The sequence below is a fragment of the Neolamprologus brichardi genome, chromosome 8 (genome assembly GCF_056152115.1).
Source record: "Neolamprologus brichardi isolate AB-2024 chromosome 8, ASM5615211v1, whole genome shotgun sequence".
Lineage (NCBI taxonomy): Eukaryota > Metazoa > Chordata > Actinopteri > Cichliformes > Cichlidae > Neolamprologus > Neolamprologus brichardi.
Genome location: NC_142111.1, coordinates 6311802 through 6328007, shown reverse-complemented (window position 1 = coordinate 6328007; position 16206 = coordinate 6311802). Strand labels below are relative to the sequence as shown.

General features: G+C 41.5%; 1 protein-coding gene across 2 annotated transcripts; it reads left to right on the top strand.

Moving 5' to 3' along the window:
• The first annotated feature begins 1348 nt into the window (after positions 1–1348).
• zc3h7bb (zinc finger CCCH-type containing 7Bb) lies at positions 1349–15520 on the top strand. Of its 2 annotated transcripts, none has more exons than XM_035915090.2 (21): positions 1349–1570; positions 2368–2429; positions 2524–2560; positions 2877–3074; positions 3290–3448; positions 3591–3731; positions 3814–3856; positions 3948–4183; positions 4300–4585; positions 5023–5078; positions 5187–5286; positions 5499–5660; positions 5772–5977; positions 6080–6180; positions 6351–6532; positions 6762–6841; positions 8214–8464; positions 8585–8690; positions 8854–8962; positions 10757–10890; positions 11412–15520. In XM_035915090.2, exons 2-21 carry the CDS (start codon positions 2371–2373, stop codon positions 11445–11447), a joined length of 2682 nt encoding a protein of 893 aa, XP_035770983.1. In that variant the 5' UTR covers positions 1349–1570; positions 2368–2370; the 3' UTR covers positions 11448–15520. The 2 variants fall into 2 exon arrangements, with proteins under 2 accessions (XP_035770983.1, XP_006807350.1); XM_006807287.3 differs by having other exon boundaries at positions 3945–4183.
• Positions 15521–16206: the final 686 nt, after the last annotated feature.

The window sequence follows — 16206 nt, the reverse complement described above, 5'->3', positions numbered from 1 at the left end:
ATTGGCACAAAAATTGAGTTGGTGAGGCAATTTTTATTTTCCAAGTGGTGGAAACACGCTTGTTAAAGATTAAAGGTAATTCAATATTTGAAAGAGTAAACAATAGCTGAAAATATTCTTTGTTTCTACAAAGAAGTTCAAAAACTCACAGGACAGGCTTTGGAATTGGCTGGTGTCCTGACTCATTCACGTTATAACTAATAGGGTTGCTTTGTGAGTCAATGTGGAGAAGCTTTCGGTAGGCCAGGGAGCTCCTCACAGTATAAAGAAGGTGACCCACGTAGGCAGACCTCTGTCTCCTTCATGCAAAAATTTAAAAGCCCGCACAGACAAAGACAGCTAAGAACTGCTTCTCTGTAGAAAACAAAAATAATGACTCCAAATGTCTAGGTGAACCCTTTAATGAGCTGTGATGACGTCACGAGCATGACCTCATGCTGGACAAAATAGCCCATGAGACCAAAATGTATTGAAATTTAAAAAAAATATATATATGTATGTTATGTATGACTATATGTGTTTATTAATTTGAAGTATATAGTTCTTTATATTTGGTCCAACCCAATCAGGTCACCCATATCAGAGGAAAAGCCCTGTATTCCTTCTGTGTTTCTTGATTTGTAGCATTTTACTTAATTTGTTAGATGCACAACTTATTATTATTAATGAATTGTGCATAAAGACTAAAGTTTTTTTTTTCTTCACGTAATTAATAAATTAAAATATTAATAATGAGGAAGTCCGGGTACATGAACTATATACAGTAGTAACAAAGTTGTAACAAATTTCCCAGAGGAACCCACCCGAGGGATGAATAAAGTTTTATCTTATCTCTTATCTTAGTATGCAAAAGTCCTGACCTACTCTTATCTCTTTAAAGAGTAAATAAGAAGAAATTCTCTAGAGAAATGAGAACAAGTTATATGTCGTATTCAGCTAGCAACAAAGTAACTAAAGGTACAATTTAAAATAGTTTTTTTGCTACATTGTCTGTTACGTGTTGACAAATTTAACTCTTCTCTTGAGTTTGTAAGCTTGAATGACTCACAGGTCAGTGTTAAATGGGTTAACCAACAAATATAGTGTTCCTCTGAAAATGGTCAGCTACAAGGACTGAACTGGAAATGAGTGATAAAGCAGTGAATGAAGGATCACTGATCACTCGTTACAAGAAGATCTAGCTCCTGGAAGGGAATGCAAATATATAAGGGGTGGTTCAAGACTTCTGCACATAACATCGTAGGGGAACGGTAGTAATTTACCAACACACACAGTTTGACACAGTTTTTGCTGCCCTCATGCGGTCATAGGTCTCTTGTGTCTGGATACTTGTTGCCATACTGCACTGGCCATAACAGCTAGCAGCGGTAGCCAGTAGTTGAGTTGTATCTACCAGCAGCCGTAGCAATAGCTGGAAAAGTCGCGCTCCGTCCACACACCAATGACAGGAACACTAAACGTAAAAATATGCGCAAGGTTATGTATTGATAATTGGCTGCTTTTTCTCATCGTTATCGCCAACGCTGCGTGAAGGTATCTGTGATTTTGAAAAGCGCAGCAACTGAACTCGGTGAGTTGCCTGTCTGGACTGGGTTTAGCTGTTAGCTTTAGCTCCACTAGTAAATGAAGTCAGCTAACTTACCCGGTAGCTAGGTAACTCTGCTTTCGTCCAATGCCCCTTTATATGTGTCACCTTAACTAGCTAAACGAGACTGTACGATGCGAGTGACTTCTATAGGAATTAAACAGTTTTCAAAGCTCCCTTTGTTTTTTATCCTCTTTACTACGGCTAAGTTACAGTGATTAGCATGTAGCCGAATTAGCTAGTTTCATCCACTGGCTAATTGCAACTATCGGTAGAAACACTCATGTAGTGGTTTTCAGCGTTAACTGCATTAGTAGCTGACCCGACTCAAGCTGCATGTCTTATATATATATTCTTATCTGACGGTGCAACATTCAGTACGAGCTGAGAAACACGTTCATATGACACGCTAACGTTAGCTATCCTCATCACAGTCCCAACATTGTTTTGGTTGTCGTTGAAAACATCTACGGGGCGTTTAAATGCCTCCCTTTAAAGAATGTCCGCAGTTTCTACGTCGATTAATGTTATTTCTTGCGTAGAGTCTCATTCCCCGGTTACGCTAAATGTTCACCCCACTAACATCAATTATGGCAGGCTTCACCGTGAGCTGACCCCGCTGTTTGTCTAGCTTGTTGTAGTGCCAGGCCTTGGCGTAGGACGGGACACAGATGTGTAGCAGAGAGCGATGCTTAGGCTGCCGCTGTCAAAGCTGTAAACACTGTAGTTCAGAAAAAAACCAAACAAAAATAGGTGCAAGTCAATCTTGTCTTCACATTTAGGATATGGATCCTGAACGGCAGAAACGAAGAGAGGAGATTCAGAAGGCCATGAGCTTTATCCAGTAAGAGAGAAATATCTGGAGACCACCAGTGATTTCATACCAACGTATATAAATTTTGTGTAGATGTTTGACACCTCTCCTTTCCTATCCATAGGTCTTCATTGCCTTTCCCAGAGCCAGAGAGTTATGAGGTATGTGTTGATCTGGTTTATGCTTTTTTTTTTTTTTGGAGCTTCATTATCACCATTTTGTTTATGTAATATTTACACGCAGACTGCCACATGACAGTACCCACATTTTGTTCTAATTTTACCCAGGCCAAGGTGTAAACTTGAGTTCAGACATCTTTTAATTTTGTCCTCAATCTGTTACGCATTCCTCTTCTTATTCCACATTCCTTTACTTTTCTTTCTGTCTAATATTGCCTGTCTTTTTTTGTTTTGTTTATGTCTCCTCATTTCAATGCTCATTCAATCATTTTACCCACTTTTTACACATCCCTTTCAGGCATTTCTCACTCAGTTGGTGTGTAACTTGCTGGATGAAGGGAATTCTTGTTTTCGGGATGGAGACTGGCATCAAGCGACCCAGCAGTATGGAGAGGGGATCAGTGTTGCTCGCTACGCCCAGGCTGAGGCTCTCGTCATCCCCCATGAGCTGCTCGAGAGCCTCTACGTCAACAGGGCTGCTGCCTACTACCAGATGGTGAGAAAGAGTGGGATGGATGTGTTGCCTCCCAATGTACTTAAAGATGTGTTCATGTGGAAGACTCAAAATCTGTAGAGAGTGAAGTCTCAAGTAAACCTGTAGATACAAGTTTCAAGATTGGTGTAGAATTATCATTACATGTAATTGTTCCTTATTTAATCACCTTTGGTGGAGGTATAGGTTATAACTTTTCCTGTGTTTTTCTGACTCAGAGGGAGTACGATCGCGGCGTTCAGGACTGTGATAGCGCACTGTGTGTGTCAGAAGGAAGTCGCAGGGCTCTGTACCGCAAAGCGCTCTGTCTGAGGGAGATGGGACAACTCAGAGAGGCTTACACATGTGGAACCAAATGTCTCCTCACAGCACCAAATGTATGCCACCACTTAAAACAAAGACTTATCATTTAATTTTGAAGCGGAATGAAATACTGTGTGAATATTGTGCTACTGATATGATAACTTCATGGCTTTTACCTATTCTGAGCATCATTTTTTTTAATAATTAATCTTCCAGGACAGACAGGTGAGTGATCTGGCTCAGGATCTAGCCAACAAACTGGGACTAAAGGGTCGTAAGGCCTACGTCAGCCCACAAACGGAGTCTACGGCCACTGAAGGTGACAGTCATGGAGAGACTTCCACACCCACTGGAGAGGTAGGTGCTGCTGTCACTGTGTAAAGTTTGTAATATAATGAAGTGGCTGAGTGAGAGCCTGATGGGTTCCTCCTTTCTTTAGATGTCCTCCAATGGAATTGAATCTCTGGGTGACATTGCACCAGGTATGTCAGGCTGCCACATGTTGAACTTACCTGCTCATCCCCAGCCCCACTTGTTTCTGACAGTTATGTTCTTATTCCTCCTCCCCAGCAGACATCTCCAGCGCACAGTGCATCCCCGCTCCTTTGGCTACTCCTATTCCAGTCAGCGATGACCCAACGACCACTGTGGTAACCTCGTGCACTGACCTCTCAGAGAGCCCCAGCAGCCAGGTGCCTCCCATGCAGTACTCGGTCCCGGTGTCAGAGCACATGGATGAATGCAGCAGTAGTGTCATTAAGGATGAGCTAGACAGCTTGTTAGAATCCATCCCCAAGAAAGTCAGTGAGGTGAGTGCAGGAAAAAACGATATCACTCGGCACAGTCACTAAACTGGACAGTATTTCTAACCCTTTTATTTCACCAGGAATGATCTAAACTCGGCATATTCCTGTGTCTCCTCCAGACTCCAGTGGGTGCTATTCCCACAAACCTGCCCAACACAGCAGTTGGTCTCCGGCCTCCTTACTCACCCAGCCTTCCAGCCCCCTCAGCCCAGCTTTCCCAAGCCTTTTTTAGCTCCTCGATCAGCGACATGCCTCCTCTGGAATCTTACTCGTCGCTGCGGGACCAGGGCTCCACCCAGGCGCAGGACGCACTGGGAGGCTTTTCCACAACGTCTATGGAAGGAGAAGGGAAGGCAGGAGTCGCCGCTGGTGGACTCGACTCATTGTCAGAGTACACTCTCCCTGGTGAGCAGAAAGGGAAAGTTTTCATGAATGGTTTGCTGCTTGACAACACATGTTGATCTAAGTAAAAATCTTTTGTGAAGAAAGAGCATTTAAGGGTTTAAAATAAATTGCACATGGAATGCTTATGTGCATAAGGATGCTTATGCAGTTTAGGATCTGATGGTTTGCACTTAAAATGACAGCTGCAGGAAGGAAAGCGTGTCGATAAGCATGCCAACTGTGATTTAAGTACAATATAGACGATATTACCCCACACGAATAGGATGCACATTAATTAAGTTTGACCCAGTACAATGATTTTAAGTTGCTTATCTGCCAGAGCACAGTTTCTAGGGAGCTGGCTTTAACCTGAGATATGCATCATCAGCAGACGGTGTGAGTCAGCAACAATACAATGTGAAGTCTGACATCAGTGTCCTTGTGTCTGTGTTCTCCAGGGGGACGAGTGTGTCACAGCTTCATTCCTGGAATGCGCAACCACAGTGCACATGCAGTAAGCAAAACACACATATCTGTTACAAGAAATCCATTTTATTTTTTTAGTAGTTTATTTACATTGTCTTTCTTTTACATCACATCTCTTTCTGCTCTTCTTTTTCAGAATGGTCCAGCGGGAACCAACCTGTCTCTGCTCTCCAGGAATCCTCTGGCTGCCACTCACGAGTTTCGGCAGGCCTGTCATGCCTGTTACAGCAGAATAGGTTTGTATTACGAGCCTTTGACATGCTGTCCTTTGTCCTGAATTTTCTGAATGTTCACAGTAGGGTGTTGCAGCATCACTGTGTCTAATGTATGAATTGCCGGACATTTCTTGGGGAATTTTTAACTTAGTTGCTGACAAAATGTTAACAGAAGACCACTTATTGCTCTTTTTGAAATAATCAGTATCTAACTATTTCTTCCTCTTACTCAGGTCCACGAGTGATGGACTATAAGTATCAGCCAGAGGCAGCACATCGCTGTAAAAGAGATGTGCTGCTGTGTCGCCTCAAAAATTCAGAAGACCCCACCTGGAAGAGGATTCGGCCCCGGCCTGCACGGAACAATTTCCTGGGGGCTTTTGTACTCTGTAAGGGTATGTTTCCCGTGGGGAGTTAACGCTGGAATATGTAATCTATTAGATACACATTTGATCACCATTACATTTATATTCTATTGAGTATTCTCTCTCTGCCTGGTCCCACAGAGGTACAGGAGCGTCAGGAGTGCCAGTATGGGGAGAACTGCACGTTTGCGTACTGCCAGGAGGAGATCGATGTGTGGACTCAGGAGAGGAAAGGCGCTCTGAGTCGAGAGCTGCTGTTTGATCCTCTGGGCAGCACGGAGAGGCGGGCACTGAGTGTCACCAGACTTCTGCAGCTCCACATGGGCATGTTCATGTTCCTCTGTGAGGTCAGACCACAGTTTGCTACACATTTCCTCTTTTGATTCTTTGGCGTTTGGAAAAGTGGAAATGGATCTTCACTCGTCTGCCTTAACTTTCTTTCTTAACAGGAATGCTTTGACAGTAAACCTCGCATCATCAGCAAACGCAGCAAAGAAAACTTGGCAGTCTGTTCAAATCTCACAGCTCGACACCCGTTTGACGATAACAAGTGAGTGTAACAGGTTTACCGTGTCTTCACTTTGCTGAAGTAACTGGTTTTCTAATCAGTTTAGCTTTTTCTAATAAAATTCTGATTGATTTTTTTCTTTAAGTGGTAAAAGCTGGTCACTGTACAGAAAAGTGTATCATCATGTGCTTTAATCTTACTTTCTCCTGCAGGTGCCTGGTGCATGTGGTTAGGTCAGCCAATGTGCGATACAGTAAGGTGCGTCCTCTTCACCCTCTCTGCCAGTTTGATATTTGTCGGCATGAGGTTCGCTATGGCTGCCAGCGTGAGGACAGTTGCTCCTTTGCGCACTCTGTCATAGAGCTCAAATGCTGGGTTCTGCAGCAGGACACAGGTAGGTAGAAAGCAGACTTAGCTGCAATTTTAATTTGTTCAAGATATTAAATGTAATCCAGTAAACAGTCATTAATAATAGCGCTCACTCTTGACAAATGTCTGACATATTTGAATGTTATGGAAAAGCAGCTGTTGTAAACACAATGACAATCAGCACTAACCAGCAGTTATTAACTGAGCATCAAATAAAGATGCTTTCACTGAGCTGTGACAAACATTTCCTGTAGGTATCACCCATGAAGAGATGGTGCAAGAGTCCAAGAGGCACTGGCAACGACTGGAGCAGAATGCACAGAAGCAGCAGAAGGTGAGGCTGTAAAAGCCCCTGAGACATTTGGATACGTTTTGGATGATCACAGTCCTTAAAAAGTTGTAAATGTCTTTAAATACATGGTTAAAAAAAAAAAATTAGAGGAACACTTTGAAACCATGTCAGATCTTAATGGGGAAAAAAAATCCTCTGCAGAGTCTAAAGTTCAGGCTTGCAGTGTGAGATGGACCGAAACATAATATCTCAGACGTGTCCGCTTGGATTTAGTTCAGACGAAGAAACTGCACCAGGTTAGGGTCTGAAAGTAAATCCAAGGAATTCATCTTGATACCTGAATTCTGTTGAGTTCTGTGTGTTTCTTCATGGATATGTCTCCTCAGACCATCACTAACCCACCAAAAAAATGTTTCTTTTAAAAAGTTGTGGTCATTTAAATAACATCCTGTACATTAGGTAGATAATGGATGCGCACAGGCATCCAACCAGACACTTCCAGGGAACGTGGCCGATCGATTCTAAACGATGATACAGGGAGGATAATCTTCTCCACTGCTTCTCCAGACCCTTTCATGTTTGGGACATGTGCTGATTGTTTGGTGAAAGATATTTACACCAGAGTCCTCCTGTCGGTCATTTTGTAGCTCTGGCAGTTTTTGTCCTGTTCCTTCTTGCACAAAAGAGCAGATGCCGGTCCTAGTGATGGGTCAAGGAGCTTCTATGGCCCTGTCCAGCTCTCCCACTGTAACTGCCTGCTTCTTGGAAACTCCTCTATGCTCTTAAGACTGTGCTGGGAGAAACGGCAAACTTTCTGGCAATGATGATGTGCTATCCTGAAGGAGTTGGACCACCTGTGCAATTTCTGTAGGATCCAGATATTGCCTCATGCTACCAGTAGTGATTTTATTTAATATTTATTTTATTTAATTTATCTAAAACTGGGCACAAGAAACTGTTGTATTTGGTGGTTAGAACTGGTGCTTTAATTCGTCACTCATAGGCTCTAGAAGTGATTTTCCCGTTGCACATTGCTTTGAAGTTGACAGCTGGTCTATTGCAGATACTCCAGGGTCTGGTTGCCTAGGTGACCCTGTAATTTACTACTACGTTATTCAGTGGTATTCTTCCCTCTCATTGGTAATCACTTCAGTTGCTTGCTTGGAAGTTGAGAAAGGTTTTTCTTGGGTTTCGCCCAGTTTTTATCACCAATGCTTATTTTGTCCGAAGTCACTTAACGACGTGGAATATCATTCACTTTCTCTTCCAATGTGTACAATGTCTAAGACTCCTGGTTAGACCCAAAATTGGATACATGTCTTTAAGTTTGTGCATTTTGTAGCTTTCTATGGGTAATGCAGGAATTCATTCCTCTGTTTTCTCATATTTAATGAATTAATTTGTTTTGTTTCAGCCCATCCATATACCCCATCCAAGCAGCAGTGTTCCTGTAGGAGGGCTTGGGGGAATGGGTGGCGGTGGTGGAGTGGGAGTAGGAGATTGCATAGGTGGCAGTGGTGTGAGCCCAGTGGGTGGGTTAGGAGCAGGAAGAGGTCGCCCCCTCAACCTGAAAATGAAGTTTGTGTGCGGCCAGTGCTGGAGAGAAGGTCAGGTCAACGAGCCGGACAAGAACCTCAAGTACTGTACTGCCAAGGCACGGCACAGGTGAGGCCCCATTCACACATGCACACGTGCTGACTGTGTTTTCTCAGGTGGTCTAACAAGTTTGATGACTTTATGTCACGGTATCTTTAAGGCTCCCATGTTTGCTCTCTGTTTCTTCAGCTGGACGAAAGAACGCCGCGTGTTGCTGGTAAAGTCATTTGAGAAGAAGAAGTGGGTTGTTGTTCGGCCTCTTCCCTTCTCCCGCACCTATCCACAGCAATATGACGTGAGTTCCTCTGTTTTTCTTTCCTCTTCAGTTCATGTTTACTCCACCCTCTTTCTGCCCCTCCACCTCTCACATGTAGAATCCAGCTGACTGGTTTTGCCTCGGGGCACAGCCGTTTTTGTAACTCACACACTTGAATCTTTGCTTTACATATTTCACCCAGATGTGCGTGCACGTGATGAAGCAGAAGAAGTGCCACTATATTGGGAACTGCTCTTTTGCCCACAGTCTTGAGGAGAGGGACGTCTGGACGTACATGAAAAACAACAGCTGTAAGCTTCTGGTTCATTCCTAGGACAACTGTACTGAGATCAGACCATTAAGAGTTTGTAAATATACAAAGGCAGCAGTGTGCGAGCTCCACCTTACACTTTCATATGTGGATTAAGTGATTGCTGATTCAGGTTGGAGTTTGTCATGTGAAAAAGTCAATTGGAGACTGGGACAAATAAACATTTAATCCTTTTAAGGATTAGGTTCTTTATCCAATAAAAACACTATTGTTGTGTTGGGAAAAGTGCACCCTTCACTCTAAAAAGAAGTATCGCAGCCTTTAGCTGCACACAACAATGACAATACTACTAAGACTATATTATGCAAAATGACTTCATTTGCATGGGATTTGAATTTGGGCTTATTCCCTTATCCACCAGCGTCCCTTATTGAGCCATGGTGGGTTAGTTAGTGTAGTAATGAGAGATCCAACATTCAGACCTCACATTATCTTCAAGCGCTCTTTGATATGATGTAGAATTTGTTGTTTATTCAATAACTGCAGCCATGTAATTCCCTGCGGCTGCTGACAAACCTCAAACCATAACATTTCCACCCCCATGCTGCTTCTGAGAACAAGACTTCTGCAGGTCCTTGAATTTTGTTTTATTAGATCGTCTGAATGTAAGACCCTAAATGTGCAGTACAATGCAGTCAGGTTTCCAAAATTGTTTGGATTATGGAATTAGGTTACTTATCTAAAGGAGGTATAACTCCATTAACTTGTGTTTGTTTGTTTGTTGTTTTGAGTTCATCCCACTGTAACAAAACAAGAAGAAACATGGAAGCGTAAACATTTCATACACTTGACTGACTCACTTGACGATACGATGAATTGTGATCTCCTCATAAACCTTGTGACCTCTTGAAAAAGTTATGAATATGTCTGTTCTCATTACTTTTATCTACAATTCAGTTTCTATATAGAAAACTATGACGTGCAGATCAAGCCTGTTGTCCGGCAAACACCTTATTTATTCAAAAATAGTTCAAAAAAAAAAAAAAGGTCATTACACTATTTATATTTTACACAAGGTGTCAACTTTTCCAGAAAATGAGATTGTAGTATCGGTAAATTCATGATCTGAATGAGGGGAAAAAACTCAAACTTATGTATTCACATCAAGAGTGCTACCAAAGTCCAGGCCCCAGCATGGCCCACTCTACACAGTAACATTATGGCCGGTGTTTGTGTGTACAGCAGTATTAAAGGAGTCACGGATTTCACACACATTTTATTTAACTTGTTGAAACCAGTCAAAGAGCTGCAACAAACACATTACTGTATTCTTACTGTAGATTAAAAAAATCTACAGTAAGAATACAATATGGCTCCCGTGCAGGCCAAACTGGTTCACTCTCCTCTAAACGTAGATTCTTTGATACCAGCATTTTGTTTTGCGTCACACTGCTCTTGAGCGTAATTAGCCGGGGCAGACTGTCCAGTGAATTTAATGGATATTTATATGCAAGATGCACTTTTCATGAAAACAAAACAAACAGGTTTATCTGTAGTCACTATTATAAAGATAATGCTAAAAAAACAGACACTATTTTCCACTTAGTTTGGGAAAAATACTACATTAGTGAAAACGGGCTTTGTTTAGCTGGATCTGTTTGTAATTTTCTTATCATGCTCTCATATCCACTGTCCCTTTGCCCTCAACTGCAGCCACTATAAAAGCCTCTAATTCTTTTCTTTTTTGTTTTCCATTTGCACTGATTGTTTTTGATGACCATCTTCAAGGTTACTGATATTATCTTAATTTTCTGTCTTCCCTCGATCCTTTTAGTGAGAGACATGCAGCAGATGTATGAACTGTGGCTGCAGCTCACCAATCAGAGCAGGCGCTCAGATAACTCTGCTGTGACCCCGCCCCCAGAAGACAAGCAGGTCACCATAACAGCAGATTACACAGAAGCCATGGTGAGTGTTTAAAAAGACGTCAATATCCGAGGTCAAACCTTGCTTATTTTCCTATTCTTAAATCTCCACTGAGCAAAATATGATGATGAGCAGATTGCAACAACAGACTGTATATGAAAGGCAAAAACATTTGGTTTCTGGTCTCCACATTTTGACAATATAGTTTTAGATTTTAGGATTTTCCATTAGGTGGCAGTACCTGGTACCGTGTACTTTTCCATGTACTTTTTTAGTACCTATTCAGCTGGCCCTGTTGCTATAACAAGCCACACACATTATGTCGTACTTGTAATGGAAACGGCCAAAACAGAGTCGATCTAAGCAGATACTAGTGAAAAAGGGCTATTATATTATTATTATTATTAGTTATCAGCTAATGCTCATGCCACATTTCTACAACTTAGTGCTTACTGTTGGTTTTTAATGTTAAAGTCTGTCGGGACTGTTTGGAGCCAGCATCAAGCGCCACATCTGTGCAGCTTGTTGGCATGTGACACAACAGATGGTTTGCGTCATTTCAGGGAGGCCGGCAGTTATCGGACGGGGACGACCTTTAGGCGAAGCTGTGTTGAATAGAAGCAGCCAATCGCCGCCGAACTGCATCAGAGAGATGGGCATGCCACACCAGCTACAACCGAACAGTCTGTCATCTTACCAGTCTGACCTTCTCTAACATCTCGACAGCAGCGAGAAAGCAAATTGACATGAAAAACAATTGAACCCACCCTCACACAAACATTTTACACACAAATCACAGGAGCCAATTCAAGCTTTGTAAATACAGTGCGGGACATAAGCCTTTTGTTTTCCCGTGCTGCAGTCAGAATATGACTCCTTTAGGTTCCCAGAAATTCCAGAGACAACTTTTTTTGTTTTGACTAAAGTAAGTGTTCCCAAGTGTTTTCATGCAGCAGCTCTGTCCACCAGAATCCATTGTTTTGGTTGTTTCTTTGTTTTTCCAAATCCTTGTTGCACTGGAGCAGTTCTTGGGTGAGCGCGCTGGTCGCAGCTCTAACATTTTTCTCACTGATAGTTCAGAAACCCAGGAAATGCTCGCCATTCCAGCGGGCAAATGCTCTCAGTGCTGTAATGGCTATCAAAAGTGAAGAAACTGTAAAGCATTGGAGAAAGAGGCTCCTGGTGGACATGCCTCGCTAAGCTCTGCAACAACCAAATCCTGCTCTTCTTCCTTTGTGGGAATATAGTGAGAGGATCAGAATAAATTCAATTGATTTCTGAGCAACATTTTTGTTTTCCAAGGAGAGTTACACGGTTCCTTGTTCTATTGTCTGCCATATTGGTAGAAGCTATGAATGTAATGCCTGCATGGGCCTTCATAAAGAGAAGATTAGTCATGTAACATGTTGCTGTGGTGGAATGTATGTAAGTTTATTTCCCAAAAACGGTTTAATTACAGTTCCCGCCCCTCTTTTATAGAGAAAAGGCCCCTTAGTAGCTGGTTGTGTTATCATACCAACGATTCCTGAGTGGGATGAGCACAGACACATTCTTACTTGGTAACCTTATACCTGCTGCCCACAGAGAGTCAACTTGAATGTCATTTTCTCTCAGGCTGACAAAAGAGGGAGGTAAAATTATGCTTTCACAACATAGTTGATCAAACCGCTTGATTAAAGTACACAAGGCTGATGGCTAAGATTTCTCGAGGCTATATTCATCATAAAATACTGTACTGGCATGCAGCTGACAGACGGGTGAAGCTGGTGTTGGAGAGCTAACGAGAAGTGACTGCAGCATTTCACAATCCCAGCTGGAGTTGCCCTTCTGTAATGGATCAGACTGAGGGTGGCTGTTTAAAAGTAATGATCTCACTTGGACTGAAGCAAAGTGAAAATGTTGCCTGTGCTGAATATTTGAGTTGTAAGAGGGGAAAAAATAGCTTTGTAGTTGTTCAAGATGAAAGAATGACATCCAGATGAATAATAACTTAAACATAAAGATATAATAAGGATGATTGAAACTATATTTTTCTAGTTTAAAGTTGTATTGTTTGAGAAGATTTGAATGCAAAGGCAAGTGGGCATTCCTTCAGTCCAGCTGAGTTCATCACAAACCAGTTGCACTCCCACATCCTTCAGATGGAGACCGGTGTTCCTCATACGAGTCCAAATGTATCTGTTCCCGATAGCTAACGATAGCCCGCCTGGGGGGAAACATGCTAGCTTGAGACGGGGAAAGAATTCACACCACATATTGTGCCTATAAACAGCACCACATGTGACACACATACACACACACACAGGCAGGATATCTGTTGCCATCTTATTCTAGCCTTTAATGTGGATAGACACGATGAAGGTATGTCTATATTCAGATACATACATATTATACATATTTACAAATAATGCTATACTACTAATAATAATTGATAACTTAGCAGTTAAGCTTAATAAATATATAACCTGGAAACCTGTATTGATTACATAGAACTTCTTGTTATTGAGGTATTGCTATATGACATGTATCGCTGAACTAGATGACTATAGTGAATTTTTTTTTTTAAAGATTCTTTTTATTTTGAAAAGTTTTCCTTCAGTGTGGGTTGTTCCAGACAGGGTTAGATACAAGTGGCTGAATGTGGAGAGATGGATCACAGAGAGGGTTAAATATTTGCACTTGGAGCAGAGGGCTAGAAGTCAAACAAGTCAGTCAAGTTGAAGTTATTATTTTTTTTTTCCTCAATCAGAACAGCATAAACTGGATTTGCAGGATGCTGTAATTTTCCAGTTGTACACTCTGCTAGTACGGGAGAACGCTGTGGTTAAGAGGAGCAAAGGAGAGACCTAAAGAAACAAGAGCATCAAACCACAGGATACTTACTTTACATGAGTTTTCTGATGTTGCTGACCACTGAACGAGCTGACCAAAAACGCAGCTCGCACGTCAGTCTGGCAGGTCGCGTGGCAGCAGATCAGGCCTTGTCTGGAACAGCCCTCTTATTAGCTTCTTCGAGGGATCGTATTACTACTGCTCCTAGTATTATGATGAATATGATGACTATAATGATTGCTATTTCGATTTCTCTTCTATATGCTATTGATATATGTATGTTAATTGCAATGTATAACTCTCTCTTTATATATGTATCCATGTATGAATATAATATGCATCTGTGTATGCTGCTAGTGCACAGCTCTGTTTGGGGGTGAAGGCAGTGAGCAGAAAACACAGATTCTGGTAGATTTCATTTATCAGCTGCCAACAGCTGTAGACTTGTAAATGAGTGCTAAATCTGAGATCTTCTGGTAGGACCAAAGGGTAAAACTAGATAGTTGATGATTAAAGTATATATACTGTAATGTCTTTCCTTCTTGCAGTGTCTCAGTTTGATCCTACCAGCAGAACTCACTGCTCACTGCCTTTGCGTTGCCTCTGGTTGAGCTGATTCACCGGGCAAGGACAGATCTGGAAACGACCGCATACACAGAGGCTTATATACTCCCGTATAGCGCCTTATTCAATATACTTCACCTATAAGATGATAACATACCCCTATTGTATAACCCTCCTTACTATATACAGTATATGATACTTGATACCTATTATAATACTTAGACACCCTTATAAGGTAATCTGAATAAGAGATGATGGGCTGTCTTTTTTTCCGTGGCTGTTGAAAAGTGTGCTGTGGTCAGAAATGTGTTCTCATCTTGCTTTTGAGAGTTAAATGGGACAGGCTATAAAGGAGAGTGGCGCTCACCCAAACAAAATATAATTTGAGGGTTTTTTTTAAATCCCATTTGGCCAACATAGACTAAAATTTGTCGATCTGGATTTAGATTTTTGCTGTTTAAATAAGAGAGCAAATCATTTGAGGTGAGGCTCCTCTCCCTAGTGTTTGTGAGAGAGGTCGGGGAAACAAAGAAGCAAATGTCTGGGCTGCTTGTTGTGTGAGTGCCGTTTAAAAGCCGACGAATCATGACACAACCTTATCGAGCGTGTGACGGATTCTGGTGCCAAAGCATCTGATAGAACAGACAGATTTGCTCGCGCATATGTGGAAGAAATTACTTTTCTCTATCCCCCTCTTAAAGTAAAGGGGGTCAAATAATGAATTTTGTTGCTCACACAGGCATGCTTCTTCTGAATGTCACCTGACTTCAAAGTTGTGTGTTCTGATAAAGTGCCCTGATCCAATCACTTCACTTTAATGCATCTTGCCGCAGTGAAATGACGTTACACGCTGCCCAGTTGCTGCTCCAAAAAGAAATATTCAAGTGACCTACCATCCCCTGTTGCCTCTTTCCCCACCCTCCGATGAAGTTTGTGTCATGTGTTTGGCAGCACCAACACACACCTACACAGCTACAAAAGACTGAACGAATCAGTTTTCAAAAGGTTAGAATTTTTTTTTTTTTGGGTTATTGTTTTTGGCAACTTCGATTGAGGAAACCAGGGATGCAAGAAGTGGAAAAAACAAGGCCTCTGTTTATTTGTTTGTTTTGTATGTTTTTCTTTTTAAAAAAAACATTTTGTTGTTATTTTTTTCCCTCTTGACTTTTTCTCTTTTCTCCTCCCTGGTTGGAAGTTGATGATCACACATGTGGACCAAATCTCTTGAAAGCATTTAATAAACTTTTAGATAAAACAAAACCCAGTGGATTCTATTCCTTAAAATTAAGCACCCTGACATTAATCCATGAGTATGATTGGTGGCAGTCAAAATGTGAAACGCTGAAACTTAACGGTGACAGGATTTATTACAAACCGGTCTGACCGTGCCAAGCTCAGAGTTTAACGAGTCCCACACGTGACTTACAGAGATCTTACAAAACACCCTTTGCAGAGCCTGCTCTTCAGTCTGAGGCCTTAGATGCACTTTGGAGCCACAGTGAAAGTTAAATGGAGACTCTCCTCTGCCCTTTAATTTAGACATTTCTCTCAGCAAACATAAACTGCATGAATAGACTCCATAAAAGTTCATAATTAGTATAATACAGGGGTGTCAAACTCATTTTACACTGAGCCGCATGCAGCTCATTTTGATCTTAAGTTGGTCGGACAAGTGAAAGTAAAGAAGATAGAAAACTACACACTTAATTCCTGAGATTTAATTTCAACAGCATCTCTCTTTTTCTGCATAATAAAGAGATCCTGCTCTAGTAAATGAAAGATATGTCCACAGCACCCTTTAGACTTGATCTAAGTAATAAATGTGTAAATTATAGAAAAAGTAACAATAATAAAGTTATAGAGTAGATGCTGAAAAAAACGGGAAAAAACTTTTCTGTCATTTTTTAAAAATCTATTACTCATTTTCTCTGGTGTACTATAAACCGTGGGACCGTGGGAAGC

Coding starts and splice junctions, on each gene's coding strand:
- zc3h7bb (XM_006807287.3), top strand. CDS start 2,371: ATGGATCCTGAACGGCAGAAACGAAGAGAGGAGATTCAGAAGGCCATG. Junction 8,465..8,584: donor ACTGCCAAGGCACGGCACAG/GTGAGGCCCCAT, acceptor CTGTTTCTTCAG/CTGGACGAAAGAACGCCGCG. Junction 8,963..10,756: donor GTACATGAAAAACAACAGCT/GTAAGCTTCTGG, acceptor CGATCCTTTTAG/TGAGAGACATGCAGCAGATG.